Source organism: Panthera leo, chromosome C2 (assembly GCF_018350215.1).
Source record: "Panthera leo isolate Ple1 chromosome C2, P.leo_Ple1_pat1.1, whole genome shotgun sequence".
In the NCBI taxonomy this organism is placed as follows: Eukaryota; Metazoa; Chordata; class Mammalia; order Carnivora; family Felidae; genus Panthera; species Panthera leo.
Window position 1 is genome coordinate 133342589 of NC_056687.1, and position 27775 is coordinate 133370363.

Consider the following 27775-nt stretch of genomic DNA (forward strand, 5'->3'; position numbering starts at 1 on the left):
GAGGTGGCTTCAGGGCATCATCCAGGGCTGAAGGGATCTCAAGGTTCCACTAAGGGAGAACCTACTTCCAAGCTCATGCATTTGTGCGTCTGTAGGGCTCAAGTCCTCCGGGGCTGCTGGACAAGGGCCCAGTTTCTCACTGGCTATTAGTAGCTGGCCTCTCTAAGTTCTTAGCCATGTGGGTCTCTCCACTGGGCTAACTAACAAAATGGCAGCTGGCTTCAATCAGAGGAAGTGAGGAAGAGAGCAAGAGAGAGTCCACTGTCTTTTTGGAACCTGATCTCGGAAGTGACATCCCATTACTTTTATGGTATCATATTCACTAGAAATAAGGCATTAGGTCCTTCCACACTCAAGGGAAGGGGATTACACAAAGGCTTAAACATCAGGAGGGTTGTTGGAGGCCATCTTGGAGGGTGTGCACCATGCTGTTTAATATCATGCAACTAGTAAGCATAAAATTTGAGTTTAAAGTTTTTGTTTTTGTTTTTACCTCCGTTAACCTTGCTCTCAACTCCTATTACTCCCAGTTTGAACAACAAAACCTTGGTTCCTTCACCTGTCTGGGGCACTAGCCCCATCGCTTGCCTTAAGCCACATCTGAATTCTCACTTTATAGCAAAGACAGTAAAGGCTATTAGGAGAAAAGACAGTTGTTGTTTTTTTTTTCTTAGATTTTAGTTATTTTGGTCTAATCCATTTATGTAAAGTCCACAGTAAGTACTGCCAAGTAGAAATAAGAATTAATTTACAGTTTCCAGATTCATAAGAAACACTGGTAAGAAAAGGAGCAGATGGGCCATCAATTTGGGGGATAAAACAAGGCAATCCTCAAAACCCTCAGTGCCCTTCCCCCTGTCCCTAGTCCTGGTCCTGGAATTAACTCAGCCCAGGCTATTGGAAGAACCAGCAGTAACTTTTTTTTCATAAGCTTATCTCAGCCTGGCCAAGCAGACCATTGCTTACAAAGAAAGGCATGACAGACTAAAACCCAGGGCATCCTGGATGCATCTACTAAGTCCCCAGAAGCTCGGATGTGGGCATGAGCAGCCCAGGCAAGTCCCTCACTTCCAGGAAGCCGGTTTGGTTGAGGCACTAACCCAGGGGTTTTCCCACACTGCAGCTGGTGGGCCCAGGGATCAGACCTGGTCTGAGATTTCCAGGGCCTTCCTGTGCCCACCACACAGTAGACAAATCTCCAGCCATGCAGCACCCACCAAGTCAAAGATAGATCATGGTAAGTCAAAGCAGATGCTTTTCCAAGATAAAACACAGACTTTATAAAGGCTGTGCCTGCATTGAACTGGTTTCCAGAGAAACCAGACCCTGGGGTAGGACATTAATAATGTAGAACTGGATGGAATGTTTTAGACATTGGTTCCTACACTGAGGGACCCCGCCCTGACAAAGAGCAAGTAATCAATAAATATCCAATGAATTAACTTTACTGAATAAGCTTATCAGAAAAGACTGATTTCTCCATTAAGGAAAGTCCACCCCACTAAGTATGCCAGCTCCCGTAAGAATATGTTACCAGTCTTGGATCAAAAACAACATTCACTCCAAACTGTGCCATACTGTGTTCATGCTTACTACACAATTCTGAATTTACACCTGGGATACCCAACTGAAATAATCCCCTTCCTCTCTGGAGAAGAAGACTATCAAACTAATGTATCCTCCTCCTAATAAATCCTATGTATGTACCTGAAAAGTATGTTTATGCAATAAAATGGGAAAACATCTCAGCTGCTGGTAAGTGTAGCAGGTACCCATCACCTATGTAATCTTTATTTATCAAAAGATCTGGCCTGTAAATAAAGAACAGCTTGAAATATGTCTAAAACACAGAACTGAGCAAATGACTTTCTAGACATGATGACAGTGACATCCAACTTGAAGCCAGAATCCTCTACCTTTTCACACCAGAGTTGTTTTCAAAAATATTTCATAGACAACATTCAACAAGCCTCCTTTCTTTGAAGCATCAGTGAAGTCTGGTCAAAGTGCTGGAGAAAGCTTCTTTATAAAAAGCCTTTGAAGCAATATTGCTAGTAACATTAGTAGAACACATAGAACATTAACTTGTTTTCTGTTTCATTTTAACCAAATTTGATAAAAATTATTCCCACTACTACAGCGCTGCTTTTATGAATTCTGCAGAAAAATAATTTGGTTTTGCTCTGACAGATAACAGTCATCACCAAGAAATTTCATTTCACTGAAGGCAGACTTAAGTCGCTGAAATTTACTGCTTGCATGCAGACACACACATACAAACCTGAGCTTTTCCTCACACAACACTGAGTGTTGTTTCTTGGTCTGGCTTCAGACTAGCTGGGAAAAGAGCAGGAAGGACTTTTACATTAAGAAAGGAATGCAAAGAATGCCTTCCTTCCTCTTAAATCTAATCTTATTACCTCCATTAGTGAATATTTAACAATAACATTAATACTAATAGACTTGCTTGCATTATCAAAAGCAGCAATAATACAGAAGACGCACATGGTAGCTTTGCTCAGAAAAGCTTAAAGCCATGTCATGCATATTATCTCATTTATCTTTAAAAATCCCCACAAACTCTGTAAAAGCATATTTATCTGCAGTAAGACATGTTTTATGGGAACCGATTTCCTTACCACTCTGCGTCTTCAGTATAAAAACAGGGTCTGTTTTTAGCACACCTCCCAACCAGAACCTCAACTCATAACTCATGCTGCTGACTTCCTTTCATGAGTCTTAAAAACAAAACAAAAAAAAAGCAACCGACTCAGAGCAATTACAGAAACTGAAACAAAAATGAAACACAGGTAGGAAATTAAATAAATTCACAGCACCCAACAATTGCTGTTGCCCAAACTGAAATTAAATAAATATACACACACGCTCTCCACGAACACTCTGCTACACAATTTATTAATGAACAGTGAAAGGAAACAGAAGCCGAAAGTGGGTCAGGAGAAACTGTTTAATCTAATAGTCTGGAAATTATACTGGAAGGAACAGATGGTTTCACAGAAGTCGATGCTACCTAGAGCAGCAAGGAGCGATTTTCTAGGAAAGAAAAATGTTTCCCTACCCTATTGCACATACTATTTTCAGCAAAGGAGGAGTCTATATTCAGCACAGGATAACCTCTGAGCTTGGCATAGTGACAAAACTGGGACTAAGTGGCAGCCATCCACACGTACCCGAGTTCAGACTTGGCCTTCCAAATCTGAGCTAGAGGTCAAACAGCCCTATTTTAAAACCAGCAGCGAAAGGAAGCCAACACTATACTCTAGTGGGTTATTAACCACATTCGTGATTTTGACAAAGAAGAAAGTGGTTCTCAATAGGCGATGGACAGTGTGATCTTCACACGGCTTCCAAGCCCCAGACTTTGAAAGTCCTGGGCAGCAGCAAGATCACAGGTCACATGGAGTCAGAAGACTGAAGTTCAAGCTGTCCCCTGCACAACAACCCTGTGAATGAGCCTCTACATCTATATATACCACAAGACTGAAAAATCACCTATAGAGTTGTAAGGATTACTTGAGTTCAAGCATATGAACCTGCACGTTACCCCACACAGCATAACAATCAGTTGCCATTTTCATCCCCACTACATCATTCACCAAAACATTCAGTTCTTCCTAGAACAGGGCTCAATTGAAGGGAGGGCTGTCACAATGGGGTCTTTCAATGACAGGCCACAGTCTACCAAGCCTCAAACTGTACCAGAGAAACCTATGGTACAGCCAACGCTACTTATGAGCAAAGGATTTGAAGAAGGCAAGTCTGAGTTCTGATTCTAGCCTTATCACGTATTTGCTGTGTGACCACAGGCATCTTGGGTAACCTCTCTGAGCTCTGTTTACTCGTCTGCAAAATCAAGATCCTGTGAGGATTAATTTGCACTGAGCATGGTACATGGCTGATTACCTATTAGTACTGTTGTTATTGTTACAATAATGATAACATCATCAGTCAGGTCCATTGCTCCTGTCACAATCTCATCATCTGCAGGGATCCTCAGAGAGTCAAGAGATGGCACAGGAGTAGAACAGTCTTTCTGATATTAAGATTAAGGGCTGCAGCAGGAGGACCCTCCCTCAGGGATGAGCGTAAGGTTTAGGGAATGTAAAAAGCCATTACCCCCAACTCAGACCAGGGGACTTCCTGCCTTATGCTGTAACATCAAGGGCTGCTTTGGGCCTGCCTTCTATCCCCACCCCCCGCCTCCTTCATGGCTTCTGACATTTTGCTTCAAGGTTGGTTGGTCTATTTGTTTTACCCAGAAAAAAACAAAAACAAAAAAACAAAAAACCTGACATCAGTGACTTTATGTTCAATTCAGCTGAAGAGCTGCAAATATTATAGATGAATCTGTTATGTTCTAAAGCTGCAGGTATCATATTTAGAGAGAGGTAATAAATACCTCATTAAGGATGGAAAAACAAACACTTCAGAGCACTTGAGGCTCCATCTAAAGGAACCCCATGATGAAACTCACTTTAAACTAAGAATCCTCCTGTAATGCAAATAACCACCCCATCCCCCAGTTCTTTTCATTACTTTCCATACTTTACCATGTTGGGCTTCCCTGTAAAGGGGGACCCACACCTGTAGGCCCCTGCAGCCAAGTGTCACGCCTGGCCAACTCCCTGATCTATCACAGACTCAAGCTCATCCATTCACACTTGTTCTAGGTTTTCAACTTGAGCTCATTTGTATGGGGCCTGGTCAGGCTGGGAAGGGCAAAGCAAAGGAACAGAAAAGGGGCGCAGGGAACAGAGGTGGTGGAGACTTAATTAAGGCAAAGGCTTCCAGAAAAGAGCCAAAGAAGAGGCTGGGACACATGACTGGTGGGGCACAACCACAGCCTACAGATCTTCTAAGGTGGCATAGTTAGAGCTAAATGTGATGAGCCATGCAACTGAAAATAAAGGTCAATCGAGATGTTGGGGTTGTAACTGGGCCCCCAATACACCTGGCCAGAGCATTACACCTGTGGCCAGAGCCACAGTTCTGACTGTCCCGAGAGCCTGGCTATGATCTCCTGCCCTCAATGAGTGGGCCAAGGCCTCTGAGCCAAGGAGGGGCTGTCTGCAGACCCCAGGCCACTGGCTACAAACCCACTAGGCAGCAAGAAACTGGCCCCTAAACCCATCTCTCACTTCTCTTCCTTTCACCTGCACCCAGCAACTGCCTTGTAAACCCTCATAACCCATCAATGCAGCTTCCCATCCTCAAATCCATCCTTCCCTCCTGTGTCCTCCTCTGTACCCCTCCACAGTGGTTGGTCAACCCCAAGGGCTGGGCTTTCAGGGAAAAGAGCCTGGAGGAGGGGAAGCTTTCTCTGGACCTTGCAGGAGAGAGGACCCAGCCTTGGAGTATGGTGGAGAGCCGGCAGCGCTCCACATGGCCAACGGTACATGCAGGGGCAGAGGGGCAGGAATGTGTGGTTCCATCTCAGGAACACCGAGTAGGTTCATGGAACGACTGTCAGGAGATGAAGGTAAGATAAAAGGAAGCCAGTCTGAGAAGCGTTGGCTTTTCTGATGGATAACCATTTAAGGTTTTAGGGTGCCCTGGGGAGGTGGGGTGTCCACTGGGGACAGCTAGTTTTCAGTTACAATTGAAACGTGGAGAACTCAGGTAAGACGGATGTTTCTGGCTGCTGGGGGGGTGGGATTCACTGCCCATGGCCTAACCCAGTGGTTTTCAATGTGGTCCCTGTAGCAGCAACACCCAAGAAGAAGCATCGCCTGGGAACCTGCTAGAAATGCAAAATCTTGGGCCCCACCCCAGAACTTCAGAATGACAAATTCCAGGGGTAGGGGTGCAGCAATCTACATCCTGTGATTCTCGCATTGCTAAAGTTTGAGGACAACTGTTTATTCCGGGGCCTCCCAGTCTACACCATGTCACACAATTGCTCAGCACTCTGGGGAAAGAAACCAGTCATCAGGGAACTGGAGGCAACCTGCAGAAGAATCCATCAGTCCAAAGGCTGAAGGGAAACAAAATCTCAGCACACGTGACCCACCTGAGGGTAACCAGTGGGAGTACCCACACTTACACCAACGATCTAGCACTTTATACCCGCTCACTCATTCTCAGCCATAGCTGCATACTGGCCTCACCTGTAGTTGCAAAACATACTGACGTCTGGGTCCCTTCCCCAAGACTGACTGAAGTGGTCTGGGGTGTAGGGTGGGCATGGGAATTTTTTAAGCAAAGTTTGAGAAGCAATGTATCCACTGGTACTAATTTTTGTTTTAGGAGTACGGCCTCTCCTTCCAAATATATTACAAGTTACTTGGAAATAAATTATGAGTAAGTGACAATAGATAGTTAGGTATGTAAGGATTTATTGACTTTATTTTCTGCTCTAAAAAAAATACCTTTTTCTTTCTGCCATCTCCACTCAGATAAAAGACAATCAGCTGGAAACTTGTTACAAATGCAGGTTCTCCAGCCTTGCCCCAGACCTAAAGAATCAGAAACTCTGGGGCCGGGGCCTGGGCTTCTTCTAACGAGCCCTCCTGGTGATTCTGATTCACCCTCAAGTTGGAGAACTACTATTTTAAGAAAAGGATACGTTCTAAAAGCTTTCTCTGGAGGTTAACATTATTTTGATTGATATCTTAGACCCTGCTTATCACCTCCCTTCATGATCCATGAAATCGGACAGGCTAACAGTGCTGGGACATATAACCAGCTATTAGGCACCCAATAGCCCCCAAACACTTTGATCTGTAATTTTTAGGCCTCAATATAAATTATGATCCATCTTTTTTAGATTAGCTTTTTTTCTTGGTTGTAGAGACAGATTAAAAGGACAACTTAAATAGACAATGATTATCAGCTGCTTCTGCAGTTGCAGTGAGGGCTAAGGTGACCCAGACCGGAAGTTAAATAAAAACTGGACCCTGAAATGATTCAATGCACAATCTGCATGTTTTGAATAATGAATGTCATCCTGTGTTATTATCATGACCACCCAAAATTTAGATACAGAGCTTAAGGCTAAAATGCTGGCAGCCAAAATCCTAGTCAGCACAACGTCAAAGAAAAATCCCAAAGGTCAGTTCTTAAAGACCTGTCAGACAGGAAAACCACAAAGATGGGAATTTTTTAAATGTGGCAATGTGAACTAATCTTAGAAATTGTAATGCATGTCATGGGACATGCTTTATTAGCAAGAATTTAAGAGGAGAAATAAGATGAATTGAAGAAGATATGCAATGGAGCAGGAGATATTTTTCAACTTTTTCAGGTTGAAGCACTTCATTTTCGCTTTAACCCAGCCAGTGTGCAGGAGATTCAGGAACTAAGAGAGCCCAAAGTGATGGCTCCGCTGTGCCGTAAGATGGCGGGAAATGCTACAAACACCCAACACCTTGCTGGCCTAGAGCAAGTAGCTTTTACAACCCCTTGAAACTCAAGATCTCAATTTACTCCTCTATACCACAAAGTTAACCACCTACCACCTGAGATTGTTGTTAGCTTTTAAAATGGACTAAGACGACATGAGATACCGAATACGTAGTGGCCCCCATTATCACATATAAAAAATGAAGCTACTAACTCTTATCTCCCATGCATTGTTGTTGGAAATGTTGAATGGTGCAACTATTTTGGAAAACAGTTGGCAGTTCCACATAAAGGTAAACATACATTTACCAAATAATCCAGCAATTCCACTCCTCCTTATTTACCCAGCTGAGATGAAAACGTATGTCCACACAAGACTTGTTCACAAATGTTCATAGCAGCTTTTTTGATAACGGCTCCAAATTGGAAACAGCCCTAATGTTCAACAGAAGAATGATGAAACCAATTGTGGCACAACCAGACAATGGAGTATCATTCACAAACAAAAGGGAATGAGCTCTTGATACATACAACGGCACCGATGAATCACAAAAGCAGCACGCTGAGTTAAAGAAGTCAGACACAAAAGACGATCCCACCCCTACATTATTCTATAAGAAGCAAAACTAATGGTGACAGAATGCAGATCAGCAGTAATCTGGAGCACGGGCTTGGGGGGGCGGGGCATGAGAGGATTTTCTGGGGTGATGGGAAAATTCTGTATTTTGAGTGTGGTGGCAGTTCCATGGGTGCTTACATTTATCAAAACTCATCAAACCACACGCTTAATATGGGTGTATTTCATTGCTCATAAGTTATACCTTTAATAGAGCTATTTAAACAAATACACAGACACCATTCAGCAGGCCAGACAGGTTGGCGCTGAACTCTTTCATGTGCAGTTGAAAAATCCTATGTGAAGAGAGTTAAAACACTGGGTTCTGGTCCCACTTACTACTTACTACCTGTCAAGACCATTTCCTCAACTGAAAAAAGAGAGGGAGAGAGAGAGAGAAAACCTAGATTCCCAGGGCTACTTGGATGATAGAGTGAATGTGTTATTTGAAAATACTTTAAAGCAGAATCTGAGTATCCAGCTGGGCACGCACCCAGCATGCCATCCACTCTGCCAGTCCCTCACTCCTCCTCACCTGCCATTCAGTCCCTGGGACCACCTCCTAATCTCTCTTGACCCCACCCACTCCTCTTGTCCCCACTGCCACTCCCTCAACAGAGGCCACTTTCACCCCTTGCCTGATGACTGCAATGGCTTCCAAATGGTTTCTCCTTCCCCAGTTTTACTCCTTCCATTCTCCTTCATTGTAAACCCAGACCAGACTTTCCAGAATGTGAATTTGACATGTCACCCACCCTTTTCCCACCTTAAAAACCTTTCAGCACTCTTGAGAAACCTTAGACTCCTCAGTCCAAGACCCAAGATCTTTACTCATTTGGCTTCTACTTACTTTTCCCAAAGGTCACACTCCAACCAAATGGAACTGCCTACAGCTTACCATTTATGCAATGTTGTCGTCAGGTTCTGACCCTCCCATAGGTTGTCCCCTTTGTCTGAAAAGATCATCTCCTTCCACCCTCAATCTTCTGTCTGGATAACTCTAAATCCACCTGTGGATCTCAAGTCTTCCTCAACACACACACCCTTTCAACATGACTAGGGGCTACCACGTCCCCTCTATCACCATCATGCTAGCATCAAGTCCTACAATTGCCTGGCTCTTCGTCTGTAAGAGATTTTGAACTGATCTAGACTAGCGGACTAGACTGATGCTATGGACTGAATGTGTCCCCCTTCAAAAGTCAGATGTTGACTTTTCAGTCAACATTCTGTGTGTGTCAACCAGTGTGACTATTTGGAGTAAGGAATTAAGGTTAAATGAGGTCATAAGAGTGGGGATCTAATCCGATAGGATTAATGTCCTTATAAAAAGAGACATAACAGAGCTTACTCACTGTCCCTCTCTCAGTCACGTGAGGACACAGCAAGAAAGCAGTCCTCTGCAAGCCAGGAAGAAGGCTCTTACCGGGACCCAACCATGCCAGCCCTCTGATCTCAGACTTTCAGTCTCCATAACTGTGAGAAAATAAATGTCTGTGGTTTAAGTTGCCCGGTCTGGAGTATTTTGTTACGGCAGCTGAGCTAACTAACCAACTCGGAAAACCTCCTGTCTGGTTCACCCATATGTCCTCAGGACGCAAATCTGGCCCCAGGTCAACATTCAGTAAGTATCTATGGAATCAATGAATTATCATCTTATGGTCCCTAGCAGACCCACGGGCAAACTTTCATAATGAAAATGGCACATTAGTTTGAATTAGAGATACAGATTCAGACGTGGAACCAAGGTATCCTCCCTTGAAAACAGACTAGAGCAGCATGGCCCCCACAGAACTCACCATGATGATGGATGTGTTTTGTACCTTTACTGTCCACATGTGACTGGTGAGCACTTGAAATTGTGGCTAGTGTGACAGAGGAGTAGAAGTTTTAATTTTACTTAATTTTAATTACTACATTTAAATAGCCACCTGGCTGGTGGCTCCTGTACAAGATGGTTCAAGCAAGAATAAAGCCCTGGACACTAGCCTCATTAGGCAGGTGCCAACCTCCCTGGCACCGAACATGTAGAAAACACAACTGATTCTCATGGAGCTGACATAGGTAGCTTTCAAGTGGTATTAGAGTGGCCTGGCACAGAGAAGCTAGCAAAACATATGTACAAAAGGGATAATGAGGCACCATTTTGCAGAAATTGTGGCACTTTATGGGCCTCTATCTGTGATGAAACTCTCCAAAGGGCAGGTTCATCCCTTGGTGACCAGAGTTAATTGAAAATTTAAGACCCAATCAAGTCACTCAGAATTGAGATTTTTGGCAGCTTATGTGCTTCACTTTGAGGATCCTGCTGCTTTTCACCCCTGTCAGCCCAACAAGTGGGGTTTCATGTTCCAATATCATCTACAGTAGCACTGAGCTCTGAGCAGGGGACAAACAAAACAGCGTTCACTCTGATTCTGACTTTCGTAAAAGTGCACGACTCCTTCCTGCTTAAGCCACCAGGTGGAAGTGGGCCCACACCCTCCCTCCAACTTGCAATTTGTTAGAGTCAGATGAGCATCTTCTCAATGATAAATAAGCCTATCAAGCGCTACTTAAAAATCTTCGATGGCCAAAACAATATGGGAGAGGAATATCCTTACACCCTCCTTCCCGATAACACCAGTTTTTTAACAAGAATGTTCTATTTGGTGTTAATGCCTACTTGTCTAGCACCTTGCAGTATTCGAGGCATAAGAGCTCTGAGGCCCAAGAGATCTGAGTTCAAATTGCACCCCAATCACTTCCTAGCACTGCATCTTTTAAAAAAAAATTTTTTTTAACGTTTATTTATTTTTGAGACAGAGAGAGACAGAGCATGAATGTGGGAGGGTCAGAGAGAGAGAGGGAGACACAGAATCTGAAACAGGCTCCAGGCTCTGCACTGTCAGCGCAGAGCCCAACGCGGGGCTTGAACTCACGGACGTGAGATCATGACCTGGGCCAAAGTCAGACACTTAACTGACTGAGCCACCCAGGCGCCCCTAGCACTGCATCTTTAGAAAAGTTACTTAACCTCTTGAGTGTTGGTTACCCATCTGCAGAAAAAGGATGTGTGTACCCATACACCTTGCTGTGTTTCTGGGAGAATAAAATGACATAAGATGCCACGCATAGATGAATGCTAATTGGTAATAGCCCAATTGGTAACAGCCCAAACCAGAAGCGACCCAAAGGTCCATCAACACATGATGGAAAAACAAACTGAGACACACCCAGATGATAGAATACTACTCAGCCATAAACTAAGAATGAACTACTACACGTAAAACAACATAAATGACTCTCAAAATAAGCAAGCTGAGTGGAAAAGGTCAGACCAAAAAGGGTACATACCACATGGCTCCATTAGTAGAAAATAAAATCAGTGACAGAAAGCATACCGTTGGTCGTCTGGGGACAGAGGGCTGGAAAAAACAAGGGGTTACAAAGGAGCAGGAAGAAACCTTGTGGGAGATGGAAATGTCTGCCTCTTGAAGAGGTAATGGTTTCATGGGTCTGAACACTTTAAATACATGCAGTGTGACGTGTTTAAATTACATTTCAATAAAGCTGAAAAAGTTGGGAAGATGTCCCATCACAGGACTTGGCACATAGTAGGCTCTCAGCAAATGCTGGCTCCATTCTGGAGCAGTAACAAAGGATCCCATTAGAACTTCTGGAAAAGAACTTGAGGGGCTGCCAGGGAAACGAGTCAGCATACGTAACATGTACTCTGGTTTACTAGAACCCAGTTATGTAGGACACGCTATTCTCAGTAAAAAGTGTGAACAAGAAAGACGAAGAGAAAGATAAGCAAGGCTTGATCTCTGCCCTCAAGGAAACACAAATACGTTTAATATATGATGTAATAAAAGTGTCATAAGGATGCTACTGACGAACGGCAGGCGTGCAGAGAGGAGTAATTGTGATGGACGCATGTCGGGAGGAACAGTTTCAGGTGGGTGGGACTTTGGCAAGGGCTGAGGGGCGGGGCAGGCTCTGTGAGGCTGGAGGAGCGGAAGCTGGGGTGGGAGGGGGCGGGGCCAGGCCCGGTGTCCACCAAGTAGGGGAGGGTCCACAAAGGGCAAGGATGAGCTGAGGAAGGTCCTGGGCGCCGGGCGGAATCTCCGCAGCATTTTTCCAAGGGAACCCGCCAAAGGGCTCAGCATAATCAGATTTGTGTTTTACACAAATAGGTCCTATCTAGAGGGCAATCTGGCAATTTATCAAGAGTCCTGACATTCATATCTTTCAACTCAGTAATTCCTGAGGAAATAATCAAAAATGCACACAAAGATTTATGTATAGCACTGCTTATGCCAGCATTATTTATAATAGCCCAAAGCCCGAAATAACTTAAATGTCCAATAAAAGAAGACTGTTAAATAAATTATGGTATGCTGAGTGATTAAATCATATATAGCCTTTAAATCATATTCTGAGAATATATGGAATGACAGGGCACTGCCTCACTATCCACTGTTAAGCTGAAAAAAAAGCAGGACACAAAAATATACATTAAGTATTCATTCAACAAATATTTATTGATTATCTACTATGTGCCAGGCACTGTTCTCTAAGTATTGAGGGTACCACAGAGGCTAAAACAGACACAATCCTGAACTCATTAGAGGAATTCTATCTTCTAACGAAAGAAGGCAGACCACAAGGAAACAAATAACAATAAACAAAATACATAGCAATTAAAAATTTTTTTAATGTTTATTTATTTTTGAAAGAGAGAGAGAGACAAAGCATGAGTAGGGGAGGGGCAGAGAGAGAGAAAGACAGAGGATCTAAAGTAGGCTCCAGGCTGTCAGCACAGAGCCGGACACGGGGCTTGAACTCACGAACTGTGAGATCATGACCTGAGCCGAAATCAGACACTTAACCGGCTGAGCCACCCAGGCGCCCCAATATGTAGCACTTTAGATGGTAAGAAGTGTTATGGAGAAAATCAAGAGGGCAAAGGGATGGGGAGTCGGGGATTAGGTAGAAATATTATATAGGTGGTCAGGGAAGGTTTTACAGAGAAGGAGGTTAAGGGTTTGTGCCAAGGGTATATCTGGGAGGATTTCCAGGCAGAGGAAACAGGTAGTGCAAAGGCCCTAAAGAGTCCTGGAGAGTTCAAGAAAGAGCAAGACCAAAATGGCATAACATGCAGGACAAACATCTGGAGAATGAGGGTGGAAAGTAGATGGTACCACTCAGGGTGAGGGGGAGCCATGGCAGGGCTTTGAGCAGAAGAGTGGCATGATCTGCAGGGGACATGGGTGGACGTAGGGAGATCAGTTGGGACTTGTCCAGTGTTTTCGTAACTTTTTAATAATGGAGTTATGTTCATTTCATAATCACAAAACGAAAGGTCATTCAGTCAAAGAAAGCACAATGCAGCAAGCAGTGTGGGTGCTCTGAGCAGAGTACAAGGTAGCAGAGAAACTAATCAGGAGGTTAGGGGGATAACTTAGATGATAAGTCATGGAGCAGTAGGTACACAGAGGAGGGCACATGTCTGTGGAAGTTTCTGTGAGCAAAAATTACTCTTCTTAATAATAAAATACAACCATGATGCAAAATATATATATATACGTGTATATATATATATATATATACACATATATATGTGTATATACGTGTATATATATATGCATATATACGTATATATATATATACGTGTATATATATGTGTATATATATATATGTATATATATATATATATGTCTATAAAAGAGAAAAAGAATTACCCCATATTCTCAGCTTCCTAACAATTTTTAACATGTTGGTGTATTTCCTTGCAATCTCTTTTCCTATACATGCTTTGGTTTTCTCCTTAATCATTCGACAATGCCTAAACCATTGTAGGCGCTCAAATATTCACTGAACAAATAATAGATGACCAAATACTCCAAACACTTTTGTGTTCAGATTTGCTCGTGTTAAATTAGCTATATTACAAGCATTTTCAGAAATAGCTTTAATAGGCTTGGGTGATGCAATGGAAATGGTGGGCAAGGAGAAAGTATGGTCACAGATGCCTAAGGTGTCAAATATGACTGTTTAAGAGGATGGTGGTGACATTATTCATCAAGGGTACCAGCAGGAAGCCAATCTGATGAGGAAGATGCTGGGTTCAGTTTGGGGGACCTAAGGGACCCACAGAACGTCCCTGCAGAGAGGCCCAGCTGCCCATCTCTCTCGGGGCTCAAGAAGCAGCGGGAGCCTCGGTGCAGAGGTGGTCTCAGCAGGAACAGAGGTGGAGGCAACACCAGCTGCCCTACTAGGTGCTGAGAATTGTGCTAAGAGCTTCTCGCATCTTCCCTCTTCCAGTCTACACAGTTGCCCTGAGGGGCGGGTATTCACGTGCTCATGAGACAGAAGAGCACACTGCAGGCCAACTCCACAGCAGAGCCAGACATGAGCCCCCAAATATGAGGGCTTTCCCCACTAATTCTCTTTTCTGTTAACAGAAGCCTAAAATGTACCCAGCAGCCCAGGGAGAAAGCGGCAAGATGCCTTAGTTAGTGCCTGTGTTTGGTCACAACTTCTAGGGACTGCCCTCCACACCAAAAGAATGATCTCTCCTCTTCCGAAAACATATCTTACGTATTTTCTTGCTTACAATTATAGCCTGTTGAGGGTTTTGTTTTGTTTTGTTTTTCATGTGTATGAGTCTTCTCTCCCACTGGGTAAGAAGCTGCAGGAAATCAGGACACGCTGCCCAACTGCCCCACAGCTCCAGCCCAACACTGCACGGTCGGGGCTCAGCAACTCCTCTGGATGAAAATGCTACCTCTTGCCTGTCACCCCAGAGCCACCGGGACATTGTTAGTGAGGTGACCTGGACGCCCTGCAGCTTGGATGAGGCAAAGCCAAGCCCAGACGGACAAGCACTCTTGAAAGATGCCAGACAGCAGGCAGGTAACTTTGGAAGGACAGACACAATAGGAGATGAGGCAAAATTTCCCTTCTCCACATGGCTCCCTACGAAACAGTCTGCAAACTAGCTGGCCCAGGGGCCAAACGCGGCCCACCAGCATGTGTGTGCTTTTTGTCTTGCACGTGGTTTTAACGTGTTACAATTTAATTTAGTTGCTATCTTTTCAAAAGTGAAAAGCTGCACATACAAATCTGGACTTCTAAAGGCAGTATGTTTTCAAAGGCCCACTTTTACAAGTTGCCCACAGCCCCTCACCCTGCTCACCTCCCAGGCGTGTCCTGTCAGGCCCCACCAGCCCTGCCCTGGGTGTGGGGGGGGGGGGGGGGACACACACCTCGGGTGCAGGGCTGAGCTGAGCTCACCCGCCTCCAGGGGTGGCAAGGCCGCCTGTACTCACCCGCACTCAGGGTAGTGAACTCCAGGAAGCGGTATTCGTAGGACACATCTATCTTGGTTTCCACCTGAGGCCTCTTTAAAGTTGAATAGATATTTCCAGGCCGTTTGTCATCACGTTTCTCTAACTTGTTCAATCCGCAACCCATTTCAGCAGCTGCAGCAGAAGCCAAAAAAAGGACAAGGGGGGGGGGGTGATTTTTTTTTTTCTGAGATTTTGTTTTCAAGCACCATAGTGTAAAAGACCCCGTACTTCCCTGAAGACTACATAAAGGACCTCAGCCTTTAGGACGCCTAGAGTATAATTCAGTGGATGACCTCAACACCTGAGGAACTGTGCTCAGTACCCAGGCTGGCTTCTCTTTCTGTGAGGACACCATTACCAGGCATCCCGCACTTTTGTGATGACACCAAAAGCCTACTTGTCTTCTATCTTTTTCCCCTATCTGAGTTAAATAATACCTCAGAGTGCCTCAGTTCCACTATAATCTGTACACAGGATTAAAAAATGAGATCTTAAAAGCAATGTGGTACATTATGGTGTCGGCCCATCTGAAAAGAAAAGACAAAACAAGAGACGTGTCGCTTTCGCTGTGGTTGCTAAGAGAGAATAAGAAGCTGTTGGTACAATTGCTAAACTCCGAAGTCCTTTCTGCCCTCACCAGCAATTATTTAGACAGGAATTTATATTCATAAAACATCTCTTAAAGTAGACGGTGGTATTTTTATCCGCTTCATCTAAAAGTCCCCCTTCCATTCTTTTTTAGACCAAACCACATGAAATAACAGGACGCTTCCACTCTCTTAGAGAGTCGTTTTAGACCAAAATGAAGACTGGCTGAACACTAATAGCAGGCCAAGAGACACTGCAAGCAGAAATGCACGTGTGTTAGAGTGAAGATCTGTGGCTATCGTTGGAAGGGAAAATGGAGAAATGCTAGAATAATGTGCATATTAGGGTGGGCTGAGCTCCCAGCCTTTCGAGGGCTTAAAAACAACGAAGTTCTCTGTTTATTTAGCCAGAATGACATTCACGAAATGACTTTTTATCCACTGCCCAGACTTCACAGAAGATATTTTCCTTTTGTGCGCTGAGCATGACCAATAATTCTTCCCCCTTCTCTGGCGTAGTGGAGCTGCCATTAGAACATATTTCACAAAAATATTAACTGGCCAAGAATATCACAAACAGAAACGTGGTGACTGCTTCCTTTTAGAGATAAGAATGTCCTTTAGCTTAATCCATTCACAAGGTACCCAGCTTCCTAAGGCAAACTGGCAAGCTCCAGAAAAACACAATGAACCTCAAAAAAGCAGTAAGTGTGTGGGGGAAGGGAAGAGTGGGAGAGGGTGGTGTCGTGACAACCAGGCTATACTTTTTAGTAATTAAAAAAAGTCTGGAAGGATGGATGAGAACAGGAAGGCTTACTTACGCCTTAATAAGGGAACATTAGTGTCCAAAGGGCCAGAGCAGACATGATTTATGTGCAATCTGCATGAACTGATTACTTGTAAAATACTCTGTAGTTCTGCAGATATAATAGCTGATATGTACAGAGGCTGCATATTTAACTACTAAAAAGCAAGCCAAGGGGCATCTGCTGAGGCAAAGCAGAAGAGAAGTGGACAGGAAGGCTCCCGTGTACTGGGGAACAGGTAAACCTGGCAAGATGAGCACTGTTACCACCAGAACAGACATGGAAATAACCCAGAAACTCACCAAGTAAGTCACTCACACACCTACCTCCCTAGGAAAGAATGTGTGTTTGGGGCCGAAAGAAAGAAAGAAAGAAAGAAAGAAAGAAAGAAAGAAAGAAAGAAAAAACTCTTCCAAAAGAAAGAAAGAAAGAAAGAAAGAAAGAAAGAAAGAAAGAAAGAAAACTCTTCCTCAAAAATCCTCCCATTCTTGTTATCCTAATAAGGTAAATTCTAGCATTAGAGATTCATTCCTTTGAAATTAGAATCACTCTCCCTCAGGATCTCCTTTGAAACCACAAATACCTCCATGGGAAGGGCAACAAATTAAGCTTGTGGTAGCCTAACACTTTAGTATGATTTAACATCTTTTAATAAAGGACAGGTTTCCTGACAATAGAGAAAAAAGAGTAGAGAATTACCAGGACGAGTAACAAGACTCAGAAAAAGTTAAGGAGGTGGGGGATGGCATGCCAAGAAGCATCAGAAAAATTCTCCCAATTTACAACTTAAAGGTTTCAGTAAGACTGTCTCAACTTGAGGTCTCTGCCCCAATTCACTCCAAAGGGCACAGTGCTTATCTCATAGGATGTGACAAGGCTATGGGTAAATCATCTATGTGGTCTGACACAGAAAAGATAAACAGTACCAGCCAGCAGCAAAACTATAATATCGGTGAATCCTCAATGTCTCAAACTTTAGAGATTAATTTCTTTGGAATACGCACAATGCCAGTTAAGCAACTGCTTTTATAGCATGACTCTCTTTGGGAAGGAAGACATATGAAGCAGTTGTGAGCCAATAAAACCTTAGTGTCAATTTGTTTTTCTTACTCTCTTGTGTTGAGGACCCTACCTTATTCACACCCAGCACACCTGTGCTCTGCCAACCCCCAACCCCTGTCAAAATGGTAAAGATTTTCACATCATTCTAAAACTCTCTATTACAGTGGGGCGCCTGGATGGCTCAGTAGGTTGAGCATCTAACTCTTGATTTCAGTTCAAGTCATGATCCCAGGGTCGTGAGAACAAGCCCCACATCGGGCTCTGTCCTGAGTGTGGAGCCTGCTTGGGATTCTCCCTCTCTCTCTCTCTCTCTCTTTCTCTCCCCCTCTCCCTCTGCTCCTCTCCCCTGCTTGAGTGCTCTCTCTAAAATAAAGTAAATAAATAAAATAAAACTATCTATTACAGTCCCTACTATGGCTCAAACCAGAAAAATCTAGCTTACACAATGGAGGAAAAATAAGATAGAACAGTGCCTGATGGTACTGTTTACTATGTGAGGTTTCAAAGCTCGTATTAGAATCCCACAAGGGGCCTGGGGCAGGGATGGGTATGGGCCTTTAAGGGCAGGGAGACGTTGGAGGCAGAGGGAAGAGCGGAGGGAACAGCTCTGCCAGATGCAGGCATCTGGTGCTTGGTGTGGCTGCGCATTCCCTCCAACGTTCAGGGAGCATCTCAGTGGAAGCACATCGGCCTCAAGGGTAATAGGGCAGAAGGTAAATGGTAAGTGTAATGGTTTCGAAATACGGCCCCCAAATCCTTTGACACTCCTGCCATTGAAAGGTGGGGTCTATGTCACCTCCCCTGAATCTGGGCTCCATAGATGCCTGATCAATACAATATGGCAGAACGGCACTGTGCCAGCTTCTGGACCCGGACCTTCAGAAACTAGGAGCACATACTTCTTGATTCTTGGGATGCCGACTCTTGGATCCCAGCCACCATGCCATGAGGGAGCCCAAGCAGCCCCACAGGGAGGCCCATTTGGAGAGGAACCGACAGCCAGCACCAACTTGCCAGCCATCTTGCTGGTGAGCCATCTTGGAAGTTGAGCCTCTGTCTCGGTCAAGACGCCGACACTGTGTGAGGCAGAGACAAGCTGTTTCCACCAAACTCTGCCCAAACTGCAGATCCCTAAGCAAAATACACCATTGTTTCTGTTTCAAGCCTCTAAGTCTGGGGATGATTCATCATGCAGTATATAACTCATTCACCAAGTTTGTTCAAAAAGACCATGGCCTGCTGCCTCCTCAGTAGACTACCAGTCGAGATGGCCTGCATTTAGAGGTTCTGCTTTAGCTACTCACCCTTGGAAGGGCATTTCGGTTGTTTCCAGGTGATTATGAATAAAATGGCTATAAACATTCATGCAGAGGTTTTTAAGAGGACCAAAGGTTTCATCTCTCTAGGGTAATACCTAGGAGTGAGATTTCTGGGCTGTGCGGTAAGTGCAGGGGTCCTGTTAATGAATGATGCTTCTCTTTCCACACTCAGGGCGGCCAGATGCTGACCCCAGGAGAGCGGAAGTGAGACCCTCTGAGAGACTGACAGATTAGCCCCTGGCGGAAGTGAGACCTTCTGAGAGACTGACAGATTAGCCCCTCTACCTCCTGCTCACTCTGCAGCATCAGCTCACTGGGTGGAATCGTGAGAGCGGTGCTATTCCTGGCTCTTTCTCCTTTTGTTGTTGTCTATTTCTGTAAAGGACACATGCTAAAAATCACTTATGTGTGATGAGATTCTCCCGGTACTTTATCTGTCTGTGGTCCATTCAGCCCCCACAGCTCCACCCTTCCATATTCCTACGGTCACGTGAATCAAGTTAGTCATTTCATGTGTGAGTGGATCACTGACCAGCTTTGATTATATGACAGTCATACAGGAGATTTTTTTTTTTGTTTCCACCTTTGTCTTCCCAGGAGACATCCCTGCACCTATAAGTATGGGTCTCTCAAGCATCAAAGAAAGTACCAAGAAAAACCTTCCAAAAGCTCTTCAAAGGTAAAGCAAAGAGAAGTCTTTCCCCATTCCTGTGGTGAGACAGTGGGGAAAGAGCCAAAATAAACATACAGTTCTCAAGCAGAAATTGACTAAAAGTAATTAAGAACTGGCTGCTGATTATGGAGGAAAGTAAGGTAATCACTGGGAGGTTGAGATCCTAGGCTGCAAGGAGAGGACATTAGACCAGAAAGCAGAGATCCCTCAAATGGTGACACTCTGGAAAACCAACGCTTTCCGGATCAAACCCAGCACAAGGTGTGCCTTTGACACATGGGAGGCCAGCTTCATGCAGAAACTGTCAGCTCCATGACGGAGGGAACTTTTCCAAATTCATGAGTATGTGCATGCATTCATTCATCACGCGTTTATTAAGGTCTGCTTTGAATCTGGCCCTCAATTAGGAAATATAAAAATGGGAAGACCAGGCCCTGCTCTCAAGGAGATCAGAGGTAAAATGAGTAGAAAGACAATGAACAGAGCACATGGTGCAGCAGGCTGGCTGTTCTGGAAGTCTGGGCAGAGTGCGGGACATTCACCGAAAATCTCTGTGACATAAAACAGAGAGTACAGGGGCGCCTGGGTGGCTCAGTCAGTTAAGCGTCCGACTTCGGCTCAGGTCATGATCTCACGGCCCGTGAGTTTGAGCCCCACATCGGGCTCTGTGCTGACAGCTCGGAGCCTGGAGCCTGTTTCGGATTCTGTGTCTCCCTCTCTCTCTGCCCCTCCCCTGTTCATGCTCTGTCTCTCTCTGTCTCAAAAATAAATAAACGTTAAAAAAAAAAAATTTTAAAACAGAGAGTACATCGCCACAGACTTGGTTCCAGAAAAAGCTGATCAGCAATGGGGCATGATACCCTGTGTCATTTTAAATGTTAAAATCTTAAGATTTTTATTTTAAAGTATTTCTAATTTGTTTCTGAAATGCTTCCCAACATGCCCAGAAGACAACTAGAAAACCACTTCAAGAAAAATCACCACCTTGGGGTACCTGGGTGGCTCAGTTGGTTAAGCGTCCGAGTTCAGCCTAGGTTATGATCTTGCTGTTCCTGAGCTCAGGCCCCACGTCAGGCTCTGTGCTCACAGCTCAGAGCCTGGGGCCTGCTTCAGATTCTGTGTCTCCATCTCTCTCTCCACCCCTCTCCCATTTACACCCTGTCTCTCTCTCTCTCTCTCTCTCTCTCTCTCAAAAATAAACTCTAAAGGGGCACCTGGGTGGCTCAGTTGGCTAAGCGTCCAACTTCGGCTCAGGCCATGATCTCACAGTTTGTGAGTTCAAGCCCCATGTCAGGCTCTGTGTTGACAGCTTAGAGCCTGGAGCCTGCTTGGGATTCTGTGTCTCCTTCTCTCTCTGCCCCTCCCCAACTTGTGCTCTGTCTCTGTCTCTCAAAAAGTAAGTAAATGTAAAAAAAAAATTTTTTTTAAATAAACTCTAAAACAAAAATTAAAAAAAAAAAAGAATCACCACCTTAAAAGATTATTTTTCAGTGAGGGTTTCTAAAACCTCAGTTTAAAGGTTCATGTTTACTATCAACTGGTGTACATGCATTTAAATAATGGGGCAATAAATGTAGTTATATTTTCAAATACAAATTAGTTTCATTAAGAGTGAGCCCTCACTTACCACACTTGCTGCTAATCTGTGGCAGGACTGTAAAGCTAATTTTTACAATTGCCAACAGCTCATGACAAGCAACCAGAGATGGGGCAATTACATGCAATGATGCTGGGTCAGCTGGCAAACTCATTTTTTATTTCCACACTCAAATTCCGTATTTGAAGCCTCAAGCATGTTTATTACATCACTCAGTCACCCAGAGTAAGAACTGATGATCCAAATTAAGACATTTTTACATGACAGGAACATCTCTCTCGCCCCAGAAATGTAAATGGAAACTTGAAAATTCAGAGGGTGTCAAATCTTGATACCCTAGAAACACAGTCTACGACAGAAACCCAAGGATAACTATAATTTACTCGTTGAGGGACGGGCGAAATAGGTGAAGGAGGTTAAGAGGTACGAACTCCCAGTTATAGAGCAAAAAAGGCAGGATGAAACGTACAGTACAGAATACAGTCAATAACACTGTGATAACACTGTATGGGGACTACACGTATTGTGATGAGCACTGAGAAATGTCTGGAGTTGTACAATCAGTATGTTGCACACCAGAAAATAATACAACACTGTATGCCAACTATACTTCAATAGAAAAATGTACCTGTTCAAAGTGTTCCTGATTGGATGCCAAATATAAAGAATAATCTATATGAAACAGTATTATTTCCATGGTACCACTTTTTCTAGGTGTGGGTGTGTATAAATATATGTTATCTATATTATAATATATATTAATATATAGATATGTACATATATATGTCTCCACCTTAAAAAAATTTTTTTAAATATTTATTTATTTTTGAGAGAGAGACCGAGTGTGTGTGGGGGGGGGGGAGGGGCAGAGACAGAGGGAGACACAGAATCCGAAGAAGGATCCAGGCTTCCAAGCTGTCAGCACAGAGCTCCATGTGGGGCTCAAACTCATGGACCGCAAGATTATGACCTGAGCTGAAGTCGGACGCTTAACCGACCGAGCCACCCAGGCGCCCCTCCACCTTCTTTTTTTAACTGGTAAGACACAGACCACAATGTTCCCAGAAATGTCCTCGGGGTCGTGGGACTATGGGTGACATTCTTTATGGTTCTGTATATTTTTCAAGTTTTCTGTGCTGCATACACATTATTTTCCTCATTGAAAACAATAGGAGGTTCCAAGATGACCCTGAATAATCCTCCCGGCATTCACGAGTGGTCCCCACCCACAGTGACTAGGGCTGACCCGTGTAGCCAGGAGGGCACTGCAGAAATGATGAGTGTGGTTTCCAAGGCTGGGTTACAGTGTTGTGGGTTCTACCTTACCCTTTCTTGGATCCCTCACTCTGGGGACAGCCAGCTGCCACAGTATGAAGACACTCTAATAACCCTATGGAGAAGTCCCAGGACAGGGAACTGAGGCCTCCACCCAAGAGCCAGCACTAACTCAACACCCAAGTGGAAGCAGATCCTTCAGTCCCAGAATGGCCTCCAGCCCAGCCCACATCTTGACCATAACCCCATGAGACACCCCAAGTCAGAACCACCCAGCTCAGCTGCTTCTGGATTTCTAACCCACAGAAACTCTGTGAGATAATAAATGTTTATTGATGTTTTTGGCTGCCAAGTCTGGGAGTAATTTGTTATATGGCAAAAGATAAGGAATACAAAGAGTATTTACATCGTCAAAGGAAAACACTTGCTTACCATCCCCCACCCACACATCTCAGTCTGGGTCTGATCCAGACCACCTTTCTGCCCTCCGCAGTCCCCATCACAAACACCCTTCTTCACTACGCACAGCTCCCTCCCAGAAGAACCTGCTGCTCCAAGTGTGGAGCACTTGAGCCAGCAGCACCAGGATTTCCCGGAACCTATGAGAAATCCAGAATCCCAGGCCTGCAGAACCAGAATCTACATTTCCATGACAGGTGATTCACTAACTTCTGAGCGGCAGTAAAGTTTGAGAAGCCCTGGGCAATGGGTTTCCCCGGCTGAAAACTCTAAGGGATTCTAACCGGCAGCCAGAGGTGAGAATCAACAAGCTAGGAACAAGTCCGGTTTTCCTCACTCCGAACCCTCTCCAGTCTCCTTCACCCCAGCCTCAGCCAGGCCCAGAATCCTTCTTAAGCCTCTTGGCCAGGGCTGAGAACCCCAGTCGAAAACATGGCCCTGCTGACCCCCTTGATTCCACATCTCCATCTCTTGAACCTCTTTGTACCTCCGATGCCCTCTTCCCAGCCTCACTGCTGTCCTCCCAAACACAGGCACACCCCTAAATTTCTATCCCCAGCCCTCATTCTGTCTCACTCTCTTAAAATCATTTTCAGTATAAACCACTTCGGACATATAGATGAAGATAACAAAATGAGACATCTCTGTACCCAGCACCAAGATTTGACAAATGCTTACATTTTACTTTATTTACTTCACATCTTTTATTTTTGAAGAAATGAGACCTTTTTTGAGAAAGAGAGAGAGAGAAAGCACGTGCGTGAGTGTGGGAGGGGCAGAGAGAGAGGAGGACAGAGGATCCAAAGCCGGCTCTGGGCAATGCAGGGCTGGAACTCAGGAACCCAACTGTAAGATCATGACCTGAGCCGAAGTCAGACACTTAACTGGCTGAGCCACCCGAGTGCCCCAGAAATGGGACTTTTGAAATGCGGTCCCCATGCCCTTCCTTTCTCCCCTCTTCTAACTCTGCTTTTCCTGTAACACCCACAACAATACATGGCAGAGGTTCTGAGACTTTCCCGTTTCAAGACACCTTTAGCGTCTCCGTATGTTTTCCACGGCACCCCCCCCAGCTAAAAGTAATACTTACAGTTCCACTTACGAGGTAGTTAGGTGCAAACAACATAATAATTATTCATGTCCAAACAACTTATTAGCCTTTTGGAAAAAAAAAAAAGCAGCACACAAAAACTGTAAGAATAAACCTTTTTCTTTCATTCCTAAGTTATCACAATGACTTACTCATGGGATGTGTGCATCTCTTGGGCACCACACGACCTCTCAAACCCTGTAATCACACTGGACACCACCATCTTCATTTGCCTGTTCCACAAAGCGGTTTCTTAGCAACCACCAACACGCAGCTTCGTAGAGATAGGACGTCATCAAAAGGAATGCGGTGCTGTCTAACCTCATACTGTAAACTACCCACAGACAGTAGTTAGTGTGCTATCTAACATGTCGAGTGCCACTCTGTTCCCCTCATTAAAAGTAAAAAGCCCTTTTGCCCTGCCCTCGCTAGTTTGCTGTGGTGCCTCGGGGTGCTTCAGTACAGAGTTTGGGAACCTCTAATATGTGGTAGTGTTGTATATGCTCAAAAAAGGCACATAAATGCTGTCGTCTCTGCCTTAGCCCGCACACCCCTCTCATGGGCCTTGCTTTACCTGCTCTGGGCAAAAACCTTCCAGTCTCCCTCCCAGCCTGATGAACTCCAGGTGAACATGCCCAAGGACCTGTTTCGGTACCTTAACCTAGAACTTTGCCAACACTCTCAATGAATATGCTCCACAGGGAACTCGACGCCTTGCCCATCAAGGCCTGTTCTCTCTCCTATGTTTCTTGCATCTGTGGGGAGTTCCCCTGTCCTCATAACATCCAGGCTCAAAACACCAGGCAGCAGCCTGCTCCTGCCACTGTCCTCACTGCCACAGCCGGCCTGGAGCTGAGTGCTGGCGGAAGCCTTTCACTCCACCACCTCATTCTCTGCGCCGACCCGCCCACCCTGAGGATGGTCGGAGGACTTCCTTGGTCTCTCATCCACTAATTCCTATCCTGGGCTAATGCTAGAGCAACCATTCTGCGCCCTACAAGTGGCTCACAGAGCATAAGAAACATATTCTGCCCAGCCTGGAGTCCTTAGCCTCAACCTCACCCCTAACCTCCTTCCCCCCCAGTTCCTGGTTGTTCCTCTTCAAGTACCATGGAGTCAGGTTATACGGGGCCAGTGCTACCTTTTGTACACACTGAACATTCTCCAGATACCATTCCTTTACCTCCAGTGGAACCTCCCCCTGACACTCTTTTCCCTTCCATCTCGACCCTCTGTCTTAGGGCTCTCCATAGAAACAGAACCAACAGGATAGTGTGTGTGTGTGTGTGTGTGGTGTGTGTGTGTGTGTGTGTGGAGGGAGGGAGGGGGAGAGAGGGAGAGAGAGACAGAGAGAGAGAGAGAGAGAGAGAGAGAGAGAGAGAGAGAGAAGGCAGGGCAGATATGTTTTAAGAAACTGACCCTCAAGTGATTGTGGGAATTGGCAAGTCTGAAATCTGCAGGGCAGGCCAGCAGGCCAGAGACCTAGAGAAAGTTGATGTTACAGTCTTGAGTCAAGCAGTCTAGAAGCAGGATTCCTTCCTTCTCGGAGATTTTAGACTTTTCTCTTAAGTCCTTCAACTGACTGGGTGAGGCCCACCCACATTATGGAGAATAATCTACTTTACCCAAAGTCTATTTCTTTAAATGTTAATCACATTAAGAAAGAAAAATGGCCCACAGCAGCACCTACGCATGTTTGACCAAAAACTGGGTACCATAGCCTAGCCAAGATGACACATAAAATTACCCATCACATCCTCCTTTATTAAAGCACTGACTACACGCAAAGCACTATTCCAAATGCTGAGGATACTAAAGCGATACAAAAGACATTAAAAAAAAAAAGGGACAACGCTGCCCTCATGAAGAACCTTACCTTCAGGAGCAGAGAAACAGACAATATACAAATAAAAATAACACATGAAATTCAATTTTAAAAGTATGTTAGGTGTGCCTGGGTGGTTAAGAATCTGACTCATGGTTTTGGTGCAGGTCATGATCTCACGGTTCATGAGATCAAGCCCCACGTAGGTTCTGTACTGATGGCACAAAGCCTGCTTGGGATTCTCTCTCCTCCTCTCTCTCTCTGCCCACCCCTGCTCATGTACTCTCTCTCTCTCTCTCTCAAAATAAATTAACATTAAGAAAAAAATTTTAGGGGTGCCTGGGTGGCTCAGTTGGTTAAGCATCTGACTTCGGCTCAGGTCACAATCTCACAGTTCCCGAGTTTGAGCCTCACATCAGGCTCTGTGCTGACAGCTCGGAGCCTGGAGCCTGCTTCAGATTCTGTGTCTCCCTTGCTCTCTGCCCCTCCCCTATTCTCTCTCTCTCTCTCTCTCTCTCAAAAATAAATAAATATTAAAAAAATTATTAAAAAAAAGGAAGAAAAAATTTTTAAAAACTACATCAAATAAAGAAAAATAAGGCAGGGAGGAGGGATAGCAAGCACGGGGGAAGATGCAATTTTTAAAAACAGGATGATCAGGGAAGGCCTTACCCAAAAAGTGATGTTAAGCGAAGTCCTAAAGAGACCATGGGATAAAGGGGATGGTGTACCAGGCAAGGGGGTGGCAAGTGCAAGGTTCCAGGACCTGCCTGGGGAAGGTGGGAGGGGGTGGCTGCTGGTGGCACATGAAATCAGAGAGGCCTGGGAAGGCAGGTTGTGTGGGCTATGCAGGTGGGGGTAAGGACTCCCTGAGATGGGATCCCCTTGAGGGTTTCAAGCCAAGGGGAGACACGATCACTCTGGCCATGACTGATGGTGGAAATGGAGAGACCAGATGATGATGGGGTATGAGCAACAATCAAATTCTGGATATATTTTGAATGTAGAAAATGGGACTTATTGGTAGTTTAGAAATAGGGCATAAGAAAAAGAAGGCATCCAAGCCACCTCTAGGGCCTATGTATGACCCGAGCAACTGGAAGGCTGCAGGGGCCCCTTCTGATCTGGGGATGGCTACAGGAGGAAGACACGGGCTTGTTTTAGATGTGTTAACTCCACTGGGTAGAGGTGTCGGGTAGGCAGCTGCAGGGACCAGTCCCGAGCTCAAGGGAGAGCTCTGGAGCCTTTGGTAATGCCTCATCTGTCCTTGTGACATCCAACTTCCCAAAGGGAGCAATCATCTCTTCTTCATCCCCAACAGCAGCTATCCCAAGGCCCTGCTCCAACAGATGCACAATAAATATCTACTAAGCCAACATCCTTTAAGACTAGGACAGACACTTATCATCTGGTAAAGGATGGAATATTTGGAATATCTGCATGTCTCTCTCAAGTTCACCTTCTTTTTTTTTTTTTTTAGTTTTATTTTTTTAATTTACATTCAAATTAGTGTATGGTGAAACAATGATTTCAGAAGTAGATTCCTTAATGCCCCTTACCCATTTAGCCCATCCCCCCCACCCACACCCCCTCCAGTAACTCTGTTTGTTCTCCATATTTATGAGTCTCTTATACTTTGTCCCCCTCCCTGCTTTTATATTATTTTTGTTTCCCTTCCCTTATGTTCATTTGTTTTCTCTCTTAAAGTCCTCATATGAGTGAAGTCATATGATATTTGTCTTTCTCTGACTAATTTTGCTTAGCATA

At 44.6% G+C, this 27775-nt stretch overlaps 1 protein-coding gene and 1 long non-coding RNA gene across 6 annotated transcripts in view; one reads left to right on the forward strand and one right to left on the reverse strand.

The window, feature by feature from the left end:
* The window catches only part of RFTN1 (raftlin, lipid raft linker 1), a 208313-nt gene that overhangs the window by 173205 nt on the left and 7333 nt on the right, over positions 1-27775 (reverse strand). For 3 of the 4 annotated variants that reach the window (XM_042903436.1, XM_042903434.1, XM_042903433.1), the window contains one exon: positions 15295-15447. In XM_042903436.1, coding sequence (XP_042759370.1) covers positions 15295-15439 — 145 coding nt within the window. In that variant the 5' untranslated portion in view covers positions 15440-15447. Of the gene's footprint in view, positions 1-2639; positions 3099-15294; positions 15448-27775 lie in introns of those variants that run through there. The other variant, XM_042903435.1, reaches the window with a different exon arrangement.
* On the forward strand, positions 11678-20310 carry LOC122198706. Of its 2 annotated transcripts, none has more exons than XR_006193108.1 (3): positions 11678-11918; positions 14631-14878; positions 19687-20310. It is a non-coding gene; the product is annotated as an uncharacterized LOC122198706 (long non-coding RNA). The 2 variants fall into 2 exon arrangements; XR_006193107.1 differs by having other exon boundaries at positions 14652-14878.